At 43.2% G+C, this 23315-nt stretch overlaps 2 protein-coding genes across 13 annotated transcripts; one reads left to right on the top strand and one right to left on the bottom strand.

Annotated features, from left to right (window-relative positions):
- The first annotated feature begins 1677 nt into the window (after window positions 1–1677).
- On the top strand, window positions 1678–15184 carry TRMT10B (tRNA methyltransferase 10B). Of its 11 annotated transcripts, XM_059657379.1 has the most exons (12): window positions 1678–1727; window positions 2643–2782; window positions 3512–3659; window positions 5680–5815; window positions 5952–6154; window positions 6560–6668; window positions 7285–7409; window positions 8951–9103; window positions 10146–10224; window positions 10647–10714; window positions 14133–14256; window positions 14826–15184. In XM_059657379.1, exons 5-12 carry the CDS (start codon window positions 5969–5971, stop codon window positions 14930–14932), a joined length of 951 nt encoding a protein of 316 aa, XP_059513362.1. In that variant the 5' UTR covers window positions 1678–1727; window positions 2643–2782; window positions 3512–3659; window positions 5680–5815; window positions 5952–5968; the 3' UTR covers window positions 14933–15184. The 11 variants fall into 11 exon arrangements, with proteins under 11 accessions (XP_059513362.1, XP_059513368.1, XP_059513369.1 ...); XM_059657380.1 differs by lacking the exon at window positions 1678–1727 and having other exon boundaries at window positions 2626–2782; window positions 5957–6154; XM_059657378.1 differs by lacking the exon at window positions 1678–1727 and having other exon boundaries at window positions 2627–2782.
- A 2000-nt stretch (window positions 15185–17184) lies between these two features.
- EXOSC3 (exosome component 3) lies at window positions 17185–22581 on the bottom strand. 2 transcript variants are annotated; one of them, XM_059657394.1, is made up of 4 exons: window positions 21834–22562; window positions 20993–21142; window positions 19123–19274; window positions 17185–17613 (listed from the first exon to the last, which is right to left on the bottom strand). In XM_059657394.1, the coding sequence occupies exons 1-4, from the start codon at window positions 22155–22157 to the stop codon at window positions 17412–17414; spliced, it is 828 nt and encodes a 275-aa protein (XP_059513377.1). In that variant the 5' UTR covers window positions 22158–22562; the 3' UTR covers window positions 17185–17411. The 2 variants fall into 2 exon arrangements, with proteins under 2 accessions (XP_059513377.1, XP_059513378.1); XM_059657395.1 differs by lacking the exon at window positions 19123–19274 and having other exon boundaries at window positions 17451–17613; window positions 21834–22581.
- Between the last annotated feature and the right edge of the window lie 734 nt (window positions 22582–23315).

Raw genomic sequence — 23315 nt, forward strand, 5'->3', positions numbered from 1 at the left:
AATGCCAAGATGGGGTGGGATGAGCCAATCTTACCTAGAGTGATCAGTCAAGGCCCTCTGAAGAAAGAATGTTTAAGCTGAAGCTTAAAGGATAAGAAGGAGCCAGCCATGGAGAAAGTGAGAGAAAAGGGAACAGTATCTCCAAAGGTCTTTGGTGTGTTTGAAGCATTTCAAGAAGACAGGTGTGCCCGGCCAGTGTGGCGCAGTGGTTGAGCATCGAGCTATAAACCAGGAGATACCGGTTCAATTCCCAGCCAGGGCCATGCCCGGATTGCGGCAGCTCGATCCCCAATAGGAGGCGTGCAGGAGGTAGCCAATCAACGATTCTCTCTCATCATTGATGTTTCTATCTCTTCCTCCCCCTTCTTCTCTGAAATCAATTAAAAAAGAAAGAAGAAGAAGGAGAAGAAGAAGAAGAAAAAGAAGAAGAAGAAGAAGAAGAAGAAGAAGAAGAAGAAGAAGAAGAAGAAGAAGAAGAAGAAGAAGAAGACAACGACAGGTGTGACTGGAACACATCAAGCTGGAGTAAGAGTGACAGATGAGGTTGGAGGGGCAGCCAGGAACCAGGCTGTGCAAGGCCTTGGGAAGGTCAGATTTTACATCAAAGTATGATAGAAAGCCACTGAGGGGTCTGCAAATGGATGGCTGGGGGAGCAGGCAGTGAAACCAGCTAGGAGGCCTTTGCTGTGGGGAAGTAGCCACGAGCTCATTCAAAGGTAAAGAGACACAAGAGCAGTGTCAGAGAGGGGCAAAGGGTATTCAATATGGCTGAGTGCAAAGCGTAGATGTGGTGGGAGGCACTGGAGACCATCTGAGCCACTTTGCAAGCCCTGCTAAGTGGGAAGCTAGGTCCAGCTTCTAGGTAGAGAAGAGACACTAGAGTTAGGTTTTAGAAAAAGCCTTTTGGGGGGAGGGAGGGATGTTTAGTCAGCATTTAAAAATTGCTCCAGTCCCAGACGAAGGCTGAGTTGGAGCATGGCTTGGGGATGGGGTGAGAGTTGCTGAGGAAATAAAAGTCTAGAGTGGTAACAGTGGGGGGCCAAGAAGGAATTCAAACAGGGCTGTGGTTTCTTGGGTGGGAGGCATTTGAAGCTCATCATGGTAGGGTCTCTCTGAAAGGGTGAGACCCTAGGACTGCAGGAATAAAGAAAAGAATGGCTGATAGCTTTTATCCGGACAAGGGTTGGGCAAGTCACTTCAGATCTCTGAGCCTCACTTTCCCCACTGACTCCTTATCTGCTCAGGCCCGGATATCTCTCTTGTGAGCCTGGACAGACAGGCACCGGTGAAGGGGAATGTGTGCTCAGGGAAGGGCTGTGTCAGCTCCTGGGCCTTGCTGGTTGTGGGGAAGCTCAGAGATGGGCAAAGCCCCTAGGCTGGCGAGATGAGAGGTGGTTTAAGTCTGGTTTCAGCCTCGTTTCACAATGTCCAGTCTTTGATAGCTATTAAAGCGCCTGATCACCTGCAGCAGCCCTGCCGGTCTGCAAGCACCTGGGATTGTAATCCCGTGTATCAGGCGGAGAAACAGGCTCAGAGAGGCGCGACCGCGCTCCCTAGTGCCTGGGTGAGGCTAGAAAGCCCAAACCTCTGCTCACGCCCCTGAACACCGAGCTGCCAGGCCGAAAACTACAACTCCCAGAATGCCGTTCGGAAAGGGGCAGGGACCGGAAGTGGGCCAGGAGGCGGGGCCTGACGTGCCCTGCCGCTGCGTGAGGTCCTGGGATCAGGTACGCCCGGGCTGGTGGCGGGGCGGGTAGGGCCTGGGGGTCTGGGGGTCTGGGGGTCTGGCTCCTGAGTGCTGCCGCGTTTGCGGACAGGGAAGACGCCGGGGAAACAGCGTTTCACAGTTGTGTGGCCTGGTGTCCCGCACCTTGGTGCCTTCCCTTCCTGCCTCCCCTCGCACTCGCAGCCTATGGGCCAGGCGGGGTACCTTTGGGCCTGGGGTCTAAAGATGCCAGAGGCGGGGAGCAGCTTCCGTGGACTAAAATTTAGATTGAGAAAATGAGAGGAGCATGCCAGCAGAGGCTGGCCCTTCACTAAGTGCCCAGGGATATGCTCATCAGGTGGGACTTGAGTTAGAAAACTCGGAGATGGGGGGGAGGGCGGGGGGGCGCGGGGAGTACAGGCCAGGACTGAGAATGCTTCGCACGGGGAAGCTGGCAATGGAGAAAGTGGATGCATTAATTCAGCTAGCGAGTATTCATTGAGCATCTACTATGTACCAAGCCCCTTTCTAGGCATAAGGATACAATAGCGAACAAAGCAAACAGAACGCTTGGTCACGTTGTAAGAATGGGGACGCTCCCACAAAAACTAAGTAAAATATATGCCACGTTGGATAGTGACAATCTGAATGAAGTGAGAAATGTAGTTACATAATTACCTCGACTAGAGGAAGAATATTGGAGGTAGAGAGAACAGCAAGGGCAAAGGCCCTGGGGTGAGAGTATCCGTGGTATGTTTGAGGATCCGAAAGTAGATCAGGTGGCAGGGGACAGTAGGCGGGGGAGGTAGACCTGGATGATCAGTACAGGCCATTGTAAAGATTTTGGCTGTTTACCGTAAGTGAAATGGAGATCCAGAGTGGTGCTGAGCAGAAGAGTGATGATTATCAATCCCATAGGATGCTTTTACTTTGCAAGGCTCCGTATTAAGTGCTGGGGGTGTGCCCGTGAATTCTTCATCCTCTCTTCTCTGCAAGTGTTTGTAATCTGGTGGGGAAACAGGCAGACCAGCTGTCATACAAGGCTGAGTCAGGTCATTGCAGCCCCACGAAGGCAGAGTAAGTATCAACCCCGAATCCTTAGCAAGTGCTATGAAGTCAAGTGCTTAACTATTAGTTAAATGAGTAACTAACTGAGTAACCTCAGTACCCAGCACTGGACCTGTAATGAGGCTCAGAATACATTTTTTTTTTTAATGAAGAAATGAAATGCTAAATGTGGGCATAATGTCTCACATGAATTGATAGATCTGTGCTTCTGTGATGCCCTAAGGATCACTAGGTGATAAGCTTCGACTCACTATGCACTGAGCTTCCGTTCTGCGCCAAGCCTGTGATAGCTAGTGAAGATACGAAGATGATCAAGATGTGGTCCCTGTCCTCAGGAATGCCCAACCTGCTGTGTTACAGACTCGTCTGGTAGCAGTTGGAGTTGCCTCCATTTGATTTTCAAGATCACTGTCTCCCACGTTCTGGTCTGAAAAGCATTCCCAGGGACTATAGGAATTCAGAGAGGTCAGAGATACAAAGAGTGGGGATAGGAAAGAAGGAAATGGAGGCAGGGGTAGTAAAACTCTGTTTATTCAGCAAGTATTTATTTAAACACTGCTGTTCAAAGATTTTTTGTTCTGTTCAGTGTTTAGGTAGATGCAGTTACATATTCCTTCTGAAAAAGAATTCAGTTTGGTAGGAGAAAAAAGATGAGCATTAACCTTCCAATTTTTAAAACAGCAACGGAAAACTGCACCCCCTCCCGCTACCTCACCCCTGTCTCTCTTTTCTCCTCAGACAGACTTCTCCAGTGAGGACATTCATTGCCTCCCAGTCGTTCCCCAAAAGGTCCTGACACAGAGGAGGAGCTCAATGAATATTATTTATTTATTTTAAATTTTTACCCTCCCTTTACTCTCATCCTGTGTGAGTCTTTTGTTCTGAGGTGGGTCTCTTTTAAATATATTTTTGTTGATTTAGGAGAGGAAGGAGGAGGAAGATTGAGCCCGCAAGCTTGGTATGTGCTCTTGACCAGAATCGAACCCGGGATCCTTTAGTCCGCAGGCTGACGCTCTATCTACTGAGCCAAACCAGCTGGGGCCAATGAATATTTACTGACTCAATGAATGGACAAACACAGATAAGAATGCAAAATACTGTGGAGTTCAAAGGAGGAAGAGATCACGTGGCTGTTAACAAACTAGCATTCATTTAACATTTGTTTTCAGGTTGTTAGGTGTTGGACCAGTTTATTTTAAAGTTTTCGTTTGTTCTTTTTTGAATGCCTAAGTGCAGAAAAATGCAGATGACACTGATGGTTGGCATACAAAGTGTGTTCAGTCATCTGGAGGGAGCGAGGTATCTTTTAAAAAAAAATTTTTTTTTTTATTGATTTCAGAGAGGAAGTGAGAGGGAGAGATAGAAACATCAATGATGAGAGAGAATCATTGATTGGCTGCCTCCTGCACACCCCCTACTGGGGATCTAGTCCACAACCCTAGCATGTGCCCTTGACCAGAATCGAACCCGGGACCCTTCAGTCTGCAGGCCAATGCTCTCCACTGAGCCAAACCAGCTAGGGCTGGATATCTTTTGTTAAAAAAGATATTTATAACTAACATCACTATTCCTATGTGAACAGTGCAGTGCTTCTGAAATGTTTAAGAATAACTTGGTATTTTCCTAATTTCTCTAGATTATTATGTACACTATTACATTTTTTGTATGCCATAAACTCATAGTGACACAGTTAATGGTATATATACATATACTAAACTGTGTACTGACTATTAAAGAACAGAGTTTTAAGCAAAAGTAAACTCTAGCCTAGGCAGGAAAATGAACATAAGTTTCAAATCTTAAAAAAATCTCTCTACTGTAAATAAATTATGGCTCAAAAAATTTAAAGGTTAAGATAACTAACAGAAACAAAAAATAAAATGGGGTTAATTTTGTTTTTAAATCCTCACCCAAGGATATGTTTCTATTGACTTCAGAGAGAGAGGAAGGGAGAGAGAGAGAGACAGACAGAAACACAGCTATCTGTTGCCTCCCGTACGTGCCCCAACTGGGGATCAAACTCGCAACCTGGGTATGTGCCCTGACCAGGAATTGAACCCAAACCCCTCGGTGCAAAGGACAGTGCTCCAACAAACAGCCACACTGGCCAGGGCAAAAGGAGTTAATTTCAATATTTGAATTCTAGTGTTTCATAGGGAATTGATAAAATTCAGAGTTGATGAATCAAGAAGTAATGGTGTAAGCATGTGATTTCAGGTTAAGGGGCTAATCACCAGAACTAAAAATGCCTGGTTAACAAGAGTTGCCTCTAGAGGTGGAAAGGGTCAGAATGAGGATCATGACTTTTATCATAAAAATCTTTTTACCATGTGGATCATATTACATAGATTTACTTGTTCAAAGGTAACACTTTTTCTAAGTTGGTGGTAGCACATGGACTCAGGAGCCGCCACGAGCAAGGGTCATACCATTCTTTGTGACACCTGTAGACTAGAGAACATTTATACTCATCTTAGGGATATCGAATACCACTTTGAAACTGACATTCATTAGGAGTGCTATTAGAGTGGTTCTCTATATGTTAAACATTCTCACTGGTGACTGTGGCTTTCTGCTGCAATGATACTGAACTGAGATGAGGGAATGAATATGTAATTTGGAAAAACAAATTTTGATAGATCACCAGCAGCAACCTAGATGGATCCTTGGTTGGTTTGGGGCCACTCTTTGCCATATTTTTTGGCTCACTCTTCATCCTCCAAGGATGTCCAGGACTTTGCATATAGTAGGTACTCAATAAATACTTGCTTTCCATCATAAAGGAATGGTTTTGAAAACAAACTGAAACAGAGGGGAGGTGACTTTTGCCATCTCTGTCCCACCCTCAACTCATGAGTGGATTTCAAAGAACATGATAAATGACTTGGTTTTCTCTGTCACCGCAGCAGTGAGTCACCGATTGCTGGGAGGTGTCAGGATTGTGCTTGTGTTCTGAGAAGTGGATTTGGCTCCCTTACTACTGAAGCGTTTCGGTGCTGGCTCATTTCTCTGGAAAACACACATACTTTTCAATAAACCCATGTTAGTATTTTACGCACTTCTCCTTCAGTAACACAAGAACGCTGTCTGCCACTTGGATGTAGGGGAATAGCTCTGTAAGTGCAATAATGTAATGTAATGTCTCACATAATTGTGCCTTTTCCAACCTGGGTGGAAGGACAGAGGGCCAAGCACATGGACTGGAAATCGGAAGGGAGTGCTCAGAAAGCAGAGTCACAGGTGCTGCAGGAGCAGGAAGTGATCCCAGAGGACACAGGCGAAGATGGCGTCTCTGAAAGCTTCCAGCTTCTACAGATGGATGTGGAGTGTGAGCCTCGGGAGAGGGAGACCCTGCCCGCGGACAGCGCCACCTGGTGCTCGGTGAGTGCAGTGGGTGGCCATGGCTGTGAGATGATGGAATGTCCCAGAGACCCCTGTTCTATGGGTAGACACTGGTAAGAAGACTGGGAGTGAGTTTGGTGTGTCCCAAGGGTTGAATTCCCTGCTAACCAGTCTAAGGCTTCAGATCAAGACGTCTGTTTGATACACCTCAGAAGCGTCAGAAAATCCAAACTCCCCTTTGGCCTGACAGGTCACATGTCTTTCTGGGGCTCTGGTTTCTCTAAACACAATCTAGTCCATCTCTGTTGTGTTAAATCTACCATCCTTTTTCTCTCCTAACTTTATATCTAAAATTTAAAAAAGTAAGTAACTGTTTCTAATATTCATTTTCCTTTTTGGTGCTTATGAAGTTTTCAAACAATTTTGTTTTCTGGATAACCTAAGAAAAATGTCCAAAGAAAACAGAGACACTGGGAAAAGATAGTTGCGGCAAAGAAGAGCAAAAGAAAGCAAGAAAAAGAAAGGAGAAAAGCCAATCGTACAGAAAATTCAGGTAACAATTAATCAGGTTGTTGGTATAATTATATTTATTTGTTAGCAAACTGGTATCTGTATGTTCCTAGAAGAATAGTAATACTGTTTTTAAGTAAAAACAAACATCTGGGAGGTGCGACCTATAGTCCCATTTTGTTGGGAATCAAAGTTTCAAAGAAAACAAAATTGAAGTCTGCCTTTCAGATGTAAAGTATATAGCGTACATATGTGTTTATAAGCTCAGAAGTAGAAGGGATGGTACCAACAGCTATGTGCTAGGTTCAGTGCTAAGAATTTTACCTTGACTACCCTCAAGGGTAGGTCTTTTATTATCCCCATTTTGTAGGTGAAAATACTGAGGCTCAGAGAAATTAAATAACATGCTTAAGCTGATACGAGTAATAAATGAACAAACTGAACTTAGATTTAGACCCAGCAGAGTGCTCCAGAGCCCACAGTCATCACCCCTCTGCTATACCTGAACTGCCTGATGAATGAATACCTGGCACAAACTTCAAGTTTCTAGTTTCTCTCCCTATGCAAATAGTACCACCTGGCTGGGGAGATTTGTTTCTTACTGAATATTATTCCTCTGTTTTCCCACTTATATATTTTTTCTGATATTTCCACTCTAGGCATCTACCCCCAGCACAGCAAACGTTTTCTGAGATCCTTAACCAAGGAGAAACTTTTGGAAGCCAAACACTCAGGACCAAGACTCTGTATCGATTTAAGTATGACCCACAACATGTCTAAGAAGGTAGAACATCCACTAGTTTCCAAATTCCTGATCAACCCTTTGCCTCTGTGCTCATAGTGTCCCCAGTCCAGTTACAGCCTTTCAGTTTCAGTTCTCCAGAGACGAAATCTTTGGCCTTCCGCTGGGGAGAGGGATATTTGCCTGGTTCTGTGTTGTGTGGAGATAACCTGGTAGCATGTCTTCCTGCAATGTATGTGTTTTAGTGATCTCCCACTCACCCTACAGGTTCTGGGGCTGGCTGACCACATGGCACTCAACACTGAACAGATAAGATGAAGCGCAGTTTATTAGTCACACTAGAGGCCCAGTGCACGAAATTCCCGCACGGGTGGGGTCCCTAGGCCTGGCTGGCGATCAGGGCCGATCGGAGCCAGGCCAATTGGGGCCCAAAGGCTCCAGCGGGGTCGAGAGAAGAAGTGACGGGCTAGGTGCAGAAGGAACGGACACCAACGCCCCCATTGGCGCCCCGCCACTGAGGTTCACACCTCTCCCCCCTCCTTCCCTCACTTGCTGTGCTGCCACCACGGTGGGTGGGTGGCAGGCCAATTGAGGGAAGGGAGGGATGAAACCAGCCCCAAGGCCCTCCTGTGAAAGGGGCCATGTCTGCCGCCACCACCAGTGGGAGGTTGGCCAGCAGGGGGAGATTGGCTGTGGGAATGCACTGACCACCGGGGAGCAGCTCCTGCGTTGAGCGTCTTCCCCCTGGTGGTCAGTGCACATCGTAACAACCAGTCATTCCAGTCATTTCGGTTGTTCCAGTCGCTTAGGCTTTTATATATATAGATATACTCAGCCTTGGGGGGGGATGGCATTGCATGCCATGCAGGGCCACATGGGAACCGAATGAACAGCCAGGCACTGTGGAGGCAGGCTCTGTAGTTAGCATATTAGTAGAGATATGCTAGGGTTTGCCTGTTTTTCCAAGAAATTAGGAAAATTGAAGATTTGTAGGAATCTCTAACTACAGCCCTCTGAAAAGGTCAACCAAGGATTTTCTACTGTTTCTATTGAAATACCAGATTAAATCAAACTCACAGCCTTTTCTCCTCTATGAACAAAAGCAGGCCAGATTGTGAGGTCTTCTGAATTAGGATGGAAAGTTAAAACTCCCAATCCTTTACATCTCCTAGAGTAAGGGAGAAGGTGCCAAGTTTGTTTGATGGAGTATAAAAATGCCTGCATAGTAATCTAACCTCTCTTTAATAAATAATAATCATCACATGGTAAGATTTTAGATAAAAGCTAAAAGAACAATTTCATATATCATATTAGATATGTAACGACAGGTCCTGAAGGAGGGGACGGTCTCAGTTTTCCCATTAACTCACTGTTTCATTACCTCAGTTGTCATCTATAAGGTGATGCCAGGGGCGTAATGTGTACTCACACATGCATGTACTCACTTCTGGAGTGAAGGGGGTCATTCTAGTTCATGAGATTTTCCAGAGTAGCACTCAGTGAACTTACTGAGTAACCATTTATTGACAATGAATTTAGAAGAGGGCATGTTTCCACCCTAAGTTGTTCTTACTCCTTTGAAGGAACTAAGCAGGCTGGCTGGACAGATCCGAAGGTTGTATGGTTCGAATAAGAAAGCGGACAGGCCATTTTGGATCTGCCTCACTGGATTCACAACAGACAGTCCCCTGTATGAAGAGTGTTTGAGGATGAATGATGGCTTTTCTAGTTACCTGGTAAGCCTCATTTTGCATATTATTTGAATTGTCATCTATAAATAGGTTGTGGGGTAATTTTTTTACTTTTTCATATTTTGAGAAATTGTGTTTTCATTATTACAGTCTAAATTTTTTTTTTTAATTTAAGAACCACTTATCAGTTCTTATATTTAAATTTTTTCTTCATTCCACCATGTTGGCAAAAAGTATATAGGACTGTATTTTGTGTCCTATATAATGTATGTAGACTGTGTACTCCAGGGATGTTTTGGGGAAATGCCATGAGTCCTTTCTTGTTCTCGGCGATGCAGAATTAGGAAACAGTTTTGGAGGAAGAGAAAGAATCCTTATGGAAGTAATATGGATTTAAGATGAGTTTTAGGGAATACCAAGTTGCTTTTCAACTTTCAATGGGATCTCATACGTGTAGTGATTAACATACAGGCAGGAATCCAGATCAGTCCCTAAGAAATGCCACTAAACACGCCCTTGTGTAGCTGAGACTGGGCAGTGTGGCCTTTCCCAGGGAGGCCCATGGAGGCGATGAGTGTGAAGAGTGCCCCATGCAGTGCTGCACAATCCGTCATGGTTGCTGTTACTGCCTTAACAGTCCCTCCCGTAGTGCAGCCGTTTCCAGCCTTACTTTCTGCTGTGCATGTTTGTTGATTCCTGCACGTGAACCAAAGAGACCCAATCTCAGGGCCATGTAATCCCTTGTCCATGCCTTCCTTAGTATGATTCCCTCCACTTTGAGTCCTTCTTCCTGTTGTGTCAGTCTCACCTCTTTTCAGAAACCCAGTTCCAGCATTCCCTTCGCTACAAGGTTGTCTCTGGGGTGTCCCTCCCTCATCCGTAGTCCTGAGGTATGCTCCCTGTATGTCTGTTAGGGCCCCATATACTTTCTGCCTTATTTCATAGGGTTGCATGTCTGTGCCTTTCTACGTCCCCTCCCCAGCTGAGCACTTTCTAAGAACAGGTTGTCAGACATATAGCCCCTTGCTGCACCGTGGGCTATGTCTTAACCTAGTTCACAGTACATTGGATTATTCGTATTTTTCAGCTAGACATAACAGAAGAAGACTGCTTTAGTGTATTCCCCCTGGAAACCCTTGTGTACCTGACTCCTGACTCAGAACATGGTGAGTTCTTGACTGCACAGATCATGTAGCATTGTATCGAGCTAGTTTCCCTGGTCAGCTCCCTCCATTGACCCTTTTGGATCAATTAGATATATATCATCTATTTTAGAAAATCATCTATGTCACATAATTTTCAAGTTTATTGATATTAAGTTGATCTTCATATTCTCTATTTCACATTCCTTTGTAATTTTAATTTTGTCTCCTTCCTAAATCCTAATGTTGATTTGAGTCTACTACCTTTTTACCTTGGTAAGATATGCCAAAGGTTTATCTATTTAATTGTTTTTTCAGAGGATTAGAAAATCTATCTTTGTTTTCTATTTCATGAAATTCCTACTTTTATCATTCTTTCCTTTTACTTTTCTTTGGATTTAGAAATTATAAAGATTTGATCTCATTAGCCTTCATTTCTTCACTAGCTCTTGAAGATGTTGATCTAAACACAGTTTACATCCTTGGTGGACTTGTGGACGAAAGCATTCAGAAGGTAAGTGTACATTTTTTGGCTGAAAAACTGTATTCTGAAAAATGGTCCTTACTTGTAGAGGCACCTACCCTGTAATAATCTTACCCAAAAGGCCTAGAAACACTAAGGGAATAAGAAGAAGGAGCCCTAAATGGTTTGGCTCAGTGGATAGAGCATCGGCCTGTGGACTGAAAGGTCCCAGGTTCCATTCTGGTCAAGGGCATGTACCTGGGTTGTGGGCACATCCCCAGTAGGAGGTGTGCAGGAGGCAGCTGATCGATGTTTCTCTCTCATCGATGTTTCTAACTCTCTATCTCTCTCCCTTCCTCTCTGTAAAAAACCAGTAAAATATTGTTTTTTTTAAAAGAAGGAGGAGCCTATTCTGCCTGAGTTGGCCCTTCCTCGTGTGAAATTCACTCTCTCCTCCTCAGCAATGTAAGCCGTGCTTTCCTGACAGAACCCAGGCTGGGAATGTTTGGTAATTACATCAGTAGCCACTGTGGAACTCCTCTCCTCTCCTCTCTTCATTTCTGTAAGAATAGCTCTGATCTTGACCAAGGAAGTATTGCCTCAGCATTCTTACTAGCTGTGTGTTCTTGGTGAGAGAGTAGTTTGCTCCTCCTTAGCCCATCTTCCCTGCTGACATAAGTCTTATAAGCTCAATCTCGATAGTACTTGACCAGATTTCTTTTGTTGAATTGGAATTGTATTGGCATAATTGGAGTTTTTTAATGTGTTTCTAGTATATAAATATTTTTTGATAATTTTGTTTATTTTTCTAATTAGCACTGCATAGATAATAATGACGTAATAGTTAAAATGTATAAAAAGGAGAATAAGTCTCCCTCCAATCTTTGTCCCCCAGTGTCCCCATTTGAGAAAACCAGTTTTCTTGTGTATCCCTTGATAGTCTATGATCACACAAGTATCTGTTTGATATCTGCATATATATATGTTTTTCACATGAGCATATTTTATATATTATTTCATATATGTATAAGATGCACACATATTTAACAAGATGATATTTAACTGAATTGCATTTATTCTAAAATAGTCATTGTTCTCTGACTTCATAGTGATAATCTAAAAAAATGGCAGGGGGACTCTTAAGAATGCCAGCTAAGAATGAGAAATGCCTAGAATTCAGAAATCAGTATTTTGTCACTGCTAGGGCAATCTTTGATTCAGGGATTGATTGAACGAAAGGTTGGGGGAAACTGACTACTCACATGGTCTCAAAGTATCACCCCACAAATTGCAATGTACCATTGCAATGAAATGACATGGAGGTCACCATCTTAACCAAGTGATCAAAATTAGAATCACCAATAGTGACATTAGGTACCTCCTGATAAGATGGAATCTCACCTGAGAAGTATTCCTACTAGAAAATGTTTAAATTTAATTTAATCGTGAGGAAACACATCTAGAATGTGAGACATTATGCAAGAGAACTGGGCCAGACTTTCAAAAAAGCCAGTGTAATAGTAAAAACTAAAATAGTTGGAGTGGTGGGGGGGGCTGTTTTAGTTTAAGGGAGATGAAAAGACAACAGTTAAATGCTGTCTCCCGTAGCAGAGTGACAGCCCCTTTTGGAGGCAGCAAAGCCCAAGGATCAGTGAGTATGAGCTATAGATGTAGTTTTGACACAGCATCTTACCTTCTTTCTCCACCAACATTTAAACTGAAAAATAAGTGGCACAGAGATTTGTCAGATGAATGGAACTTTTTGGTTGTTGCTGGAATTTGGCTTCTTAGAAAAATGCTAAGAAAAATGTCTCTTCAAGAGGAATCATTTTATCTTTAAATGTTCAGAGAACAAACACTAGACAGTAGTCTCCTCCAGGGCAGCATCCAAGTCTCCTACTAACTTTTAATTCTATACTCCAGTTCAAAGTGGTTAAAAAGGAATAGACTTTCAAAAAAAAAAAAAAAAAAAGACAATAGCTCATATATGCAAGGAGTGTTGTCCTTCAAAGAAGTCCTTTGAATAACTGTACCCTTATTCCATCCGAATCACATTACTTAAAACATTTTTGGAAGTTCTCTATTGGAACTGTGTCTCAAGTGAGTCTGAGAGGGGTTGTAGTCCAGGTATCAGAACAAAGAAGGTGCTAGGCCTGCTTCATGCTGGTCCAGTTAGTTAGACCATACTTAGGTGCCCAGTCAATTATGGGACCATCAATGAAAGGACATTAATAAGCTAAAACAAGTTCAGGAGAGGTTGACCTGAATGACGAAGGGACTCAAAACTAAGTCATAGTCAAGGAAGTTGACAGAACTGAGACTATGAGTCTGGAGACTAGAGGATTCATAGTGGCATGATCCTACTTGAAGTATCTGAATGACTGTCTTGTGGAAGGGCCATTTTACTTGCTTGCTGTGGCCCTGGGAGGGTAGAACTAGACAAATGAGTGGAAGTCTCAGAAAAAAACAACAGAAAACTGGCTCAATAGCAAGAATTTCTTGCCCTAGCTGATTTTGCTCAGTGGTTGGCTTGCAGACTGAAGGGTCATGGATTCGATTCCAGTCAAAGGCACATACCTTGGTTGCAGGCTTGATCTCTGGTCCTGGTCCGGTTGGGGCATGTGCAAGTGGCAACCAGTCAATGCGGTTGGAGGGGAATAGTTAACTCTTGAGGTCCCTTCCAGACTTGAGTATGTTAATTATCCCAGTAATCTAAATCTTTCCCTTGAACCCTGGAATTTGCAAAAAGATACCTTTCCAGCTTCTTATAAGGTAGCAAATATAAACTTCAGTTCATGGTTCAGGGACATTTTTTTATATACACCTTTTTGTTTTTTAAAACGTACTTTTATTTCAGAGAGGTAGGGAGAGGGAGGGAGAGATAGAAACATCAGTGATGAGAGAGAATCATTGATTGGCTGCCTCCTGCACGCCCCACACTGGGGATCAAGCCCGCAATCTGGGCATGTACCCTTGACCAGAATCAAACCAGGGACCCTTCAATTCGCAGGCCAATGTTCTATCCACTGAGTCAAACCGGCTAGGGTAGGGACATTTTTAAAGGGACATTAATAGCTGAGCCGGGTGTAGCTCAGTGGCAGAGCATCGACCTAGGAACCAAGAGGTCACCGGTTTGATTCCCGGTCAGGGCATATACCCAGGTTGTGGCCAGAATCGAATCTAGAACCCTTCAGTCCGCAGGCCAACGCTCTATCCACTGAACCAAACCAGCTAGGGCTATCTGCAGAACTCTTAATTATCTGCAGGTTACTTTTCTTTTTTCCTTTTTTTAATTGAATTTATTGGGGTGACATGGTTAATAACAGGCTACTTCTTTTTAATACATTTATCATTAATTATAATTATAGATGAAATTAGAGTGATAAATGGGGATTCTCATAATTTGCTATGCATGAAAATATTTTCATGTATTATTTTTAAAAGAAAAATATTTAACTGTTATTTACAGAAGGTGACATTTCAAAAGGCCCAAGAACACTCTGTCAAGACAGCCCGCTTGCCAATCCAGGAATACATGGTCAGACGCCAGAATGAGAAAAACTATCATTCAGAGATATTGGCCATCAATCAAGGTACAGCTCACACGGCCCACGCTTAATGTGTTAATTAATTCTGGTGCTTCTTTGCATCATGCCTAAGTATGAATGGCCTTGACGCAGCTTCCCCCCATGACTGATGTACTTGTACTTTATTGCATGCACTTTGTGACATGTATTCTGGCTTCTCAAAGCTATTTTTCATTTTCTTCCTAATTCCGATCTATGTTAAATACAGTTGAAATTGTTGCCTTGACCTAGAACGCCCTGCCTTTAACCCATCATTGACAGTGAATTCAGGATTCAGTTCACAGGCATTTTGGCTGCTCCTCTCCCTGTCCCAGGCCACATCGGAACCAACCCTTCCTTTGTATTGTGTTCCTCTCTGTTGCAGCATTGTCCATTTATACGCTTACATCTCTCAGTGTAGGCAGTGCTTGTGGGCAAGCAGGGCCTGTAGCTGTGCCTCTGTCTCCCCAGGATCTAATACCAGGTGTGGTACAGAGTAGGTTTGTTGAATATTCAAGAACACCCTTTTCGTTAGTCATTTACTAGTTCTTTTTTTCCAGTATGTGGTCACTGTTTTCTATTTACCCTTCTAACAGTATTTGATATCCTGTCCACTTACTTTGAGACTCAAAACTGGCCTGAAGCATTGAAGAAAGGAGTTTCTTCCAGAAAAGGCTATGTTCTTCAGAACTCAGTGGAATGATGGACATCCTAAGAGTGCACCTGCAGGAGGTGAAGTTGCTGGAGGGGCCTTGACCAAAGAGGAGAGCAAAGTGGTGATGGCACATACTTGCCTTTACTTGACATCTCGGATCTTCATTAGGATGTTATTAATAACAGGGACCACATTTTATGCTCTTTTGTATCTCCTATAGTGCCTAGCTCACAGGAAGTGCCCTGTTTATCTTGACTAAGTAAAAAGTTTACATAACAAGGAATTAGCCCTTAAACTACATGGCTTTGGGTGTGTTAATTTATTTTTCTACATCTACTTGTGAAAAATCTACTCTTTAGAAGTAGCTTAAATAATGAAATATTGTGATATCAAGAATTTAATTTTCACTAAAGTGGCATCATAAAGTTCTATGACTTTGTCCAACCTGCTCTGATCATGCTGATTTCCTCTAACTCAGTAATGTGCTGTACATGTGCTTTTCAGGATCAGCCTGTCCTAACCTAGCCCTCCTTAAGCCCCCATAGCAATTTTCCCACCTGTGGCTCCTACCTTGTCTTCCCTGTGCTGAGTATGGGTGTGGAAGGCTTCTCTCTTCCTAACTGTAGCCTTCCTACGGGACAACTCGTGGGAGTATTTTTGTATCCTTCTGAGCCTTGTACAAACTAGATTTTGCACATACATCTGAATTATCAGTTCAAATTGAAAAGCAAAAACATAGTACTGGTAAGTCTAACTTGAAAATAGCCCTAACCGGTTTGGCTCAGTGGATAGAGCGTCGGCCTGTGGACTGAAGGGTCCCAGGTTCAATTCTGGTTAAGGGCATGTACCTTGGTTGTGGGCACATCCCCAGTAGGGGGTGTGCAGGAGGCAGCTGATCAATGTTTCTCTCTCATCAATGTTTCTAACTCTCTATCCCTCTCCTTTCCTCTCTGTAAAAAATCAATAAAATATATTTTTAAAAAAAGAAAACACATTGCATCTCACACAAGCATGTCAGAGAGCCTCTTATGATGCAAATCTCAGTGATCCCTTTTCTCATGTCCTACTTAGATACAGTTGCTTCAGTTACTATGGCCAGTTTATGTCGGTCAACTTATTTCTAAACTGCTAGCAAATTGAAAAAAATGTAACCTCTATTTCAAAAGAACCAAAAGGTTACCTCTGGGTTCTATCTCCTTCCTTTCACAATTTAATCCCCCAGGAACTATGAACTTGATTACTTAAGAGCAGCCTAGTCTTTAGGAACATCTTTAGGAATACAGTGGGGCCTTGACTTACGAGTTTAATTCGTTCCGAGGTTCCGAGACCGAGCTCGTTAACTCAAATTACTCTATCAACTCAATGCAAAAAATTGGCAGAGACACAGCTGGTATCTCAAAAAACTCGTTAGTCGGGACACTCGTAAGTCAAGGCCCCACTGTACATAATGTTACTTGGTCTTTATCAACATAGTTCTATAAGCTATGCATCCAAAAGGGAGGACCTCTATGAATAGGCCTCAGAGGTCTGTAACTCTTACCATATTCTCAGGGAGGTCTCTAACCCAAGAACCATTGACCTGGATCAGCTGCCAGGCTTCATTTTGGCCTCAAAAGGCTTTGCTTAAAATTCCAAATAACATAGAATTTCCTCAACTCTATCACAAACATCTAGAATTTCTTCAAAACCTAGGTAGGTAGTTTTTTGTTTGGCTTCTAGGAAATGACCCTTGGCAAAATAAGACTTGGATGAACTTATATTCAGAGATCCTCATCATAGTGTTTTTTATAACAAAATAAGAAGCTGGACATTTCCAAAATATCCTGTAACACAAAAATGAAGCATTATACAACTATGGAATTTTTAATAGTAATCATGAAAGAAATATATTTAAATGTTTGAAGTGGACAAAGTATATTACAGACTAGTATATAAAATATAATTCTATAAATCCATTTTGAAAAACATATTCACATGTAGTGGTTGAGAATGTTGGCCAAGTTAAGCCTCAGTTTCTTGCACTAGGGAGTTGTGTTTTGCAGTTACTAAGAATAAATGAGTCAATCCAAACAAAACACTTGGAACAATACTTGATTTGTAAATATATGGTAATTGTTAGCTGTTACATACTCACCACTACATAATAGGATTACAAGTGATTTTTGTTTGCTGCTTCATACTTTTTATGTATTCTACATTTTCTTTGATGAACATGTTTTACTATTATCAGAAAATAAGTGTTATTTCAATGGTTACTTCCAGCAAAACTAAGGAAATTAACACCAAGTAAATCATAATACTAACTTTTAGTAAACTTTTTTATAAAAGAAAAAAATAGTACTATTTTATGATTTTTTTCACCCACAAGAACATGAATGGCAACCAGTGACTTGTTTATAAAAATATTTTAAGACTCATATAAGACAATATCTTATCTTCTGAAGATTAATGGGGAGAGGTCCACCTGAAAAATTTTTCCCCAGGGAATCCAGTCTCTTGGATCAACTATAAAAAGAATCCACATAGATCAACTTTCTGCCAACCTGGAGAAGATTTGTTTTCTTTGATCTGCTGTCATATGTTCACAAGCTTCTAAAATGTTTGCCAAAATTAAGGTCTGCTGAATGGTTTTTGCCTTCACCCATATTCTTCCATTCATTCCAAACACTATTTCCAGTGGGTAGAGTTTTCCCACTTCCTGTAGGATTTCACAGTCTGGAGCTAGCAGCCTGGTGAGGAAAAGGAAAGAAAATGAAATTTTAATGAAGTGGTAGAGTGTGATCTAACTTTCCTTTAGGACTCCTTTTCTAGGCAGTTGTCCATAGTTAAAGCCCCACTAACATCATTCAAATAATTAAAGGCACATGACAGCATTTACTGCCCCTTTTCTTCTAAGACAGTGGTTCTAAGAAGATTTACACTGATCAGTATATCAGGTCACAGGTGGGCTAGTGCCGCTAGTCTCAACAAAGAAATCAAACTTCCTGTATCATCAACTTTACCTTAAACATATAAAGTTCTTCCCCTACACTGTCAGAGCACCTTAATTCTAGGCTTTAAGACCATAGCTTTTAAAAATTATCTACAGTGCTGAAAGAACACCTTAAACTTACTTTCCTGACCATGTAAGTTAATCCCTGGTATTAAATTCACTACTTGGAAAGAAGTGTTAGCTCTTTCAAACCACAAGGGTGCTGCTTGATTAGTAACATGCTTCTCTAACAACCTGAACTAATTCTCCAAACCTGCAGAATAAGTAGCAGAGTCATGCAAGAGAGCTCTGAACTTCGGGATCTACAAGTACATAAAACCCTTTAACGGGGCACAGCTTTGGGTAGGTAAAGGTGTAAACACCTAACAGAATCTGCCTCTGGGAACTTTTTTTAAAATTGATTCTTAGGGAGAGAAACATCAATGTGAGAGAAGCATCCTGAGTGGGGATTGAACCCGCAATCTGAGTGTGTACCCTGATCAGGGATTGAACCAGCCACCTTTTGCTGTACGGGATGATGCTCCAACCAACTGAACTGCCGGGGCTGGGAACTATTAAATCTATCAGGACAGACAGCAGAAGTCTTCTGTGAATGTCTGCATAAGCTCAAGGATCCCATCAGCCTACCTGCACTGCTCCCATTACTAGAGAAATTTGGTGATTTTGTACAAATTACATCTGTATTAAAGTGACATAGGGGGGAAAGGCCAGTTTTTATGTGTTTAATTTTTAAAAACCCAAAGCCAAGGATATGTTTTTATTGATTTTTAGAAAGGGAGAGAGAGAAACACTGATGTGAGAAACATCAAACAGTTGCCTCCCTTAAGCACCCCGATGGGAATGAAACCTATAACCTAGGTATGTGTCTTGACCAGGAATCAGATCCACAACCTTTTGGTGTAGGGGATGACGCCTCACCAACTGAGCCACCTGGCCAGGGCGGAAAGGCCAGTTTTTACATTTGGGCTGAGTAAATCAGCTATAAGAAATAGTAAACCAGGAGGAAGCCCAGACTCCATTTCAACACAGAAACTAGACCACCAAGTACATCTGAATACAATGTATTTGCATTAAGAGAGGATGGGACTAAATGCTTGAGTTTACAAGTATACTTAAATGGATAATGATTTTTTAATTCTGAGGAAATTCAGATGTTGTTACAAAGAATCCAAATCCCAAAGATAGTTGGCTTTCCAAGAAGGTGTAATTATAAAAGACCAGGAAACTAGAAAGCATTAGGACTTACTTTCTAATTAAGCCCAAAGTCACTTTAAAAAGTAGACCATCCTGTCCAATCACACCCATTCCGTTGGCTCGTCCACAGCTGTCAATACAAACCATCTCTGGTTCCATATCTTTATTAGCAACCACAAATTGTCCATAAATGAGATCTCCAACCTACAATGATAATTTAAAAACAGTAACCATTTTATAGTCGTTATTTCCCATAACAGCAAGGCCAACTACCTACAGTTCTGTAGCTAAGGAACTGACTACATGCCAAGATTCGCAGTCACTTTGGAGTTGGGTCTTAAAGGCAGCATTGACACATGTACCCTCCCCCTTAACCCACCAGGAAATCCCTAGACTGGGAGCCATCACAAAGCCAAAATATAAATACCCTCTAGAGCTACACTGTCCAATGTGGTAGCCATCTACCCACAAATAGTAATTTTAACTCACTTTTGAATTAATTAAAATTAAATACTTAAAATTCAGTTCCTTAGTTGCATTAGCCATATTTCAAGTGTTTAACAGGCATATGTGGCTAGGGGCTACCATACTAATCATTGTGGAAGTAAAGCATTAGCATCATCACAGAAAGTGCTATTAGGTAGCTCTGCTCTAGGGAATTACAGAAGATAGATGGATAGAAGAAACTCCTGGCATGCAAAATGGAACAATGGCAATTCATTGACACTTCTCCATGCAAGATTTAAAAACTTCACAAGAGATGAACTTCAAAATGATGAAACTAAAGACATTGAGAGTGAACTTGTTTACCTGTTAAGTTGATGACTATAGGAACTAGAAACAAACATTCTCTGCCTTTCTTTCATAAGCATCTGGTCTTGAGGGCATGGGGATGTACATATAAACAATAAACTTCATTCAAAGCCAAACCTAGTTAAGTGCCAGAGCAGCGCTAAGAAAAAGTGATTGCAAGTCAGGAATGGTTTTATAGAGGTGGTGGTATTTGGCCCGAGTCTTACAATATGAGTATGTGTTCCACAGGCTGAAAAGGGGATACAGCAATCCAGACAGAGAACCAGCATGAGCAACAACAGGGCAGGGCACTGTGAGTTCAGTCGTGCTGTTAAATAGTTCAGTCTGGTTCAAGCACAGCTGTGTAGAGATATAATTAGGGAAAAGGGAAGACTTTTGGAGTATAATGCCAAGGAAACCTGTATGCTTTGAAGAAAGTGGAGTGTGAGAGGCTGTAGGCTCTCAAAAGCCTGGATTGAGGGGTTAAAGTGTACAGGCAGGGATGTTAAATCGGCCAACTCCAGTCAAGGGTATCTAGGGCCTGAACTTGAAAAATGGAGATGCAGGGTGGACTTAAAGATAGAGTCAAATAGATTAGTAAGATTAAGCAACAAAAGACACCTGAAAGGTGAGTGATAAGGGGCAAAAAAAGCACCAAATTTCTGGCTTGGGTGGACAGGAAGAGTGTTGCTACCTGAAAAGCCCAAGTAGAAAATGAGGAAACAACCAAAAGGGATTGCTGGAAAACAGTGATGTGACTGAAGTTGTGAGATGACAGTTCCCGGACGGACAATCAGGAAAGAGAGATGACTGGTATGGCAATTTGCACCACTTACCAGGTATTCCTCTTTCCCTTGTCCAGTGGATGTGGACAAAACAGATATCAATAGAACAGATAGAACCTTTCAATTCAATAGAGATTAAACAACCCCTAATATAGCAAAATGTACGTGACTCCAGTCCCAGAGCTGAAGCAACATAAGGAACCCTTGTAGCCTAGAGTGATCACACAGATGCTGGGAGGTCGCCCTATAAAACTGGGAAAATAGTCAGACTTTGGAGACATTCAGGAAGCCTTCAGAATATTTGGATGTTTTTCCTTTTTTGAAACCAAAGTTTCCTCTCATTACCTGCACATTTGGTCTGTTTCTTTTAGTTGCACCTTCAAATGCCAAGTAAGACAAAGACGCTGGCTCGCTCCCTCCAACATCGACTTTAAATATATCTCCAGATTTAGCCGTCACTATGCCAATCACATGGTCTCCTTTCACTGGGACATACTACAATACAAAAGAAATCAGAGTGAGAGAAAAACCATAAATGACCATCACTTTCCAAGTATCTTGGAAGATATCTTCAGCCAGTCCTACCGGTTACTAAAGTTTGTCATTGGAGATATTCAGGAAATATTTTGAAATCTAATTTACAAATTAATACACATCTCACAATAAACCGTCGTACACCACCTTCAGTAGAAGGAAAACAACCACATCCTATAACTCTCAGGTTTACAGCTTCTAACAGTCTGTTCATTTGAGCTGGTAGCCCGTACCTCTTCTGTATCAGGGAACAATGTTCGACAATGTTCCCTCTATGAAAAGGTCTTCCTATTCTAAGAGAAATTTAACTCCCTGTGACATCCACTCAGAGCCGGCTTCTGCCCTTTGGGGCCCCTGACGATAAGCCTGGTTTTCCCTGGCCTTCGGGATTGTGAAGACAATACCATGTCTCACAGTCCCCGTCCCTTACAGGCCAGGATCTCCACCCCCCTTTCTCTCCTGGCCGTCCTTCTCGGGCCACGTCCCAGTGTCACAATCCCTCTAAAGCAGACGACGTGGGCGCAGACATCGGGGCTCTGGGCTAGCTTAACAGAGGCCTCTGCTCGGGGCCCCTCCCTGCCTCTTCCAAGAAGTCTTCCCAGAGCCGGGCTACCCCTCACGGCCGTACCACCCCTCCGGGGTCCCAACTCACCCGTTTCTGCTGCGAGTCCACCCAGTAAACGCCGCCGCCGCCGCCGCCGCCGGGCTCCTTGTGCCGGAGGCGGCCGCACTTAGTGACCAGCAGGCGGTCGCCACAACGCCGCAAGCCGGGGCCGCACACGACGCGCACCCGGGAGCGCACGCCGGCATTTAGGCGCAGCGGTCGCTCCCCTGCACCTCCCAGGCCTTCGGCATCCTCCTGCTCGGGCAGCCGCAGCTCCTCACCCGGCAGCACCACCTGACCCAGCACAGCGCGCGCCGCCCGCGCCCTGCCACCCGCGAGGGACTCGGCTGCGGCCGCCGCCGCTTGAGCCATCCCGGGCGGCACCGAACACCGTTTCCGGTTCCCACTTCCGGCACGGCGTCCAATCAGCAGCCCGCCCAAGGCTTTCCGTTTTCGGCAGTAGCGGTCGGACCGGAGCCTAAGTCGATGAAGCGTGGTCTATGTGGCAGGCGGGTGCCCGCAGTCGGCCCGCGGGTCGCCGGTCGGTAGGAGCCCTCGGCTTGAGTCGGTCTCAGAACCTCTACTTCCGGTGTCTCGGGTCGCTCGGTGGGATACTAGACGCTTGCACAAAGGTTCCGTGAGAACAATGGGAACTGGGCTTCGGGGCTTCGGGAGCTGGCCCTTCTTACTGACTTTACCCTCAGAAGTGAAAATATTTTCCTTTTCCAAAATAAAACCTTTTTGGTTGTTGCTGGAGAAGATGTCCACACTGTGCAAAACACAGAGAAGAATAAAAAGAAACTAAAACGTATTTGGCTTATACCCATTGGCCTCCCTTGCTAGGCTGTCTGTCAGGTAGTTCTCATTATTTGTAACAGGGGTCTGGCACAAAATAGGTAATACCTGATAAAAGGATGTTAACCTTTCAGTGTGTATTTCTCCCTAGACTGTTTTCCTACAAATATACACATATCATGTGCACATTTCTACATGCTTGGGAAAATCGGTAATTGCAGTTAAATCCTTGATGCTACTTTCTCTGGGGCACACTTTATTTTCCCATCTTTTTTTTTCTCTTTTTTCAGCCTCACCTGAGGATATGGTTGAGAGAGAGAGAGAGAGAGAGAGAGAGAGAGAGAGAGAGAGAGAGAAAAGAGAAACATCCATCAGTTGCCTCTCCTTCACGCCCCCACCAGGGATCAAACCTGCAACCCAGGTATGTGCCCTAACTCAAATGGAACCCAAAACCTTTTGGTGTACAGGAGACACTCCGACCAACTGAGCCACCCAGCCAGGGCTCTGCTCATCTTTTTGAGGCATCTGCTTCCAATGTGAATTTTTGAAGCTTTTTAGGATGTTTAAATTAAGATGAACCATCTCTAACATGCCCTCCAAATCTGGCAACATACTTGTGAGCCAACTGAATAAGATGCCAACTGAAATGTAACTTTTGTTGTATATCAGTCAGACTGTAAAAATTGAACTTGGTCAGTTACATGAAAAACCAAGTGTTACAGTTGCTGCAACAAC

Source organism: Myotis daubentonii, chromosome 11 (assembly GCF_963259705.1).
Source record: "Myotis daubentonii chromosome 11, mMyoDau2.1, whole genome shotgun sequence".
NCBI classification, from domain to species: domain Eukaryota; kingdom Metazoa; phylum Chordata; class Mammalia; order Chiroptera; family Vespertilionidae; genus Myotis; species Myotis daubentonii.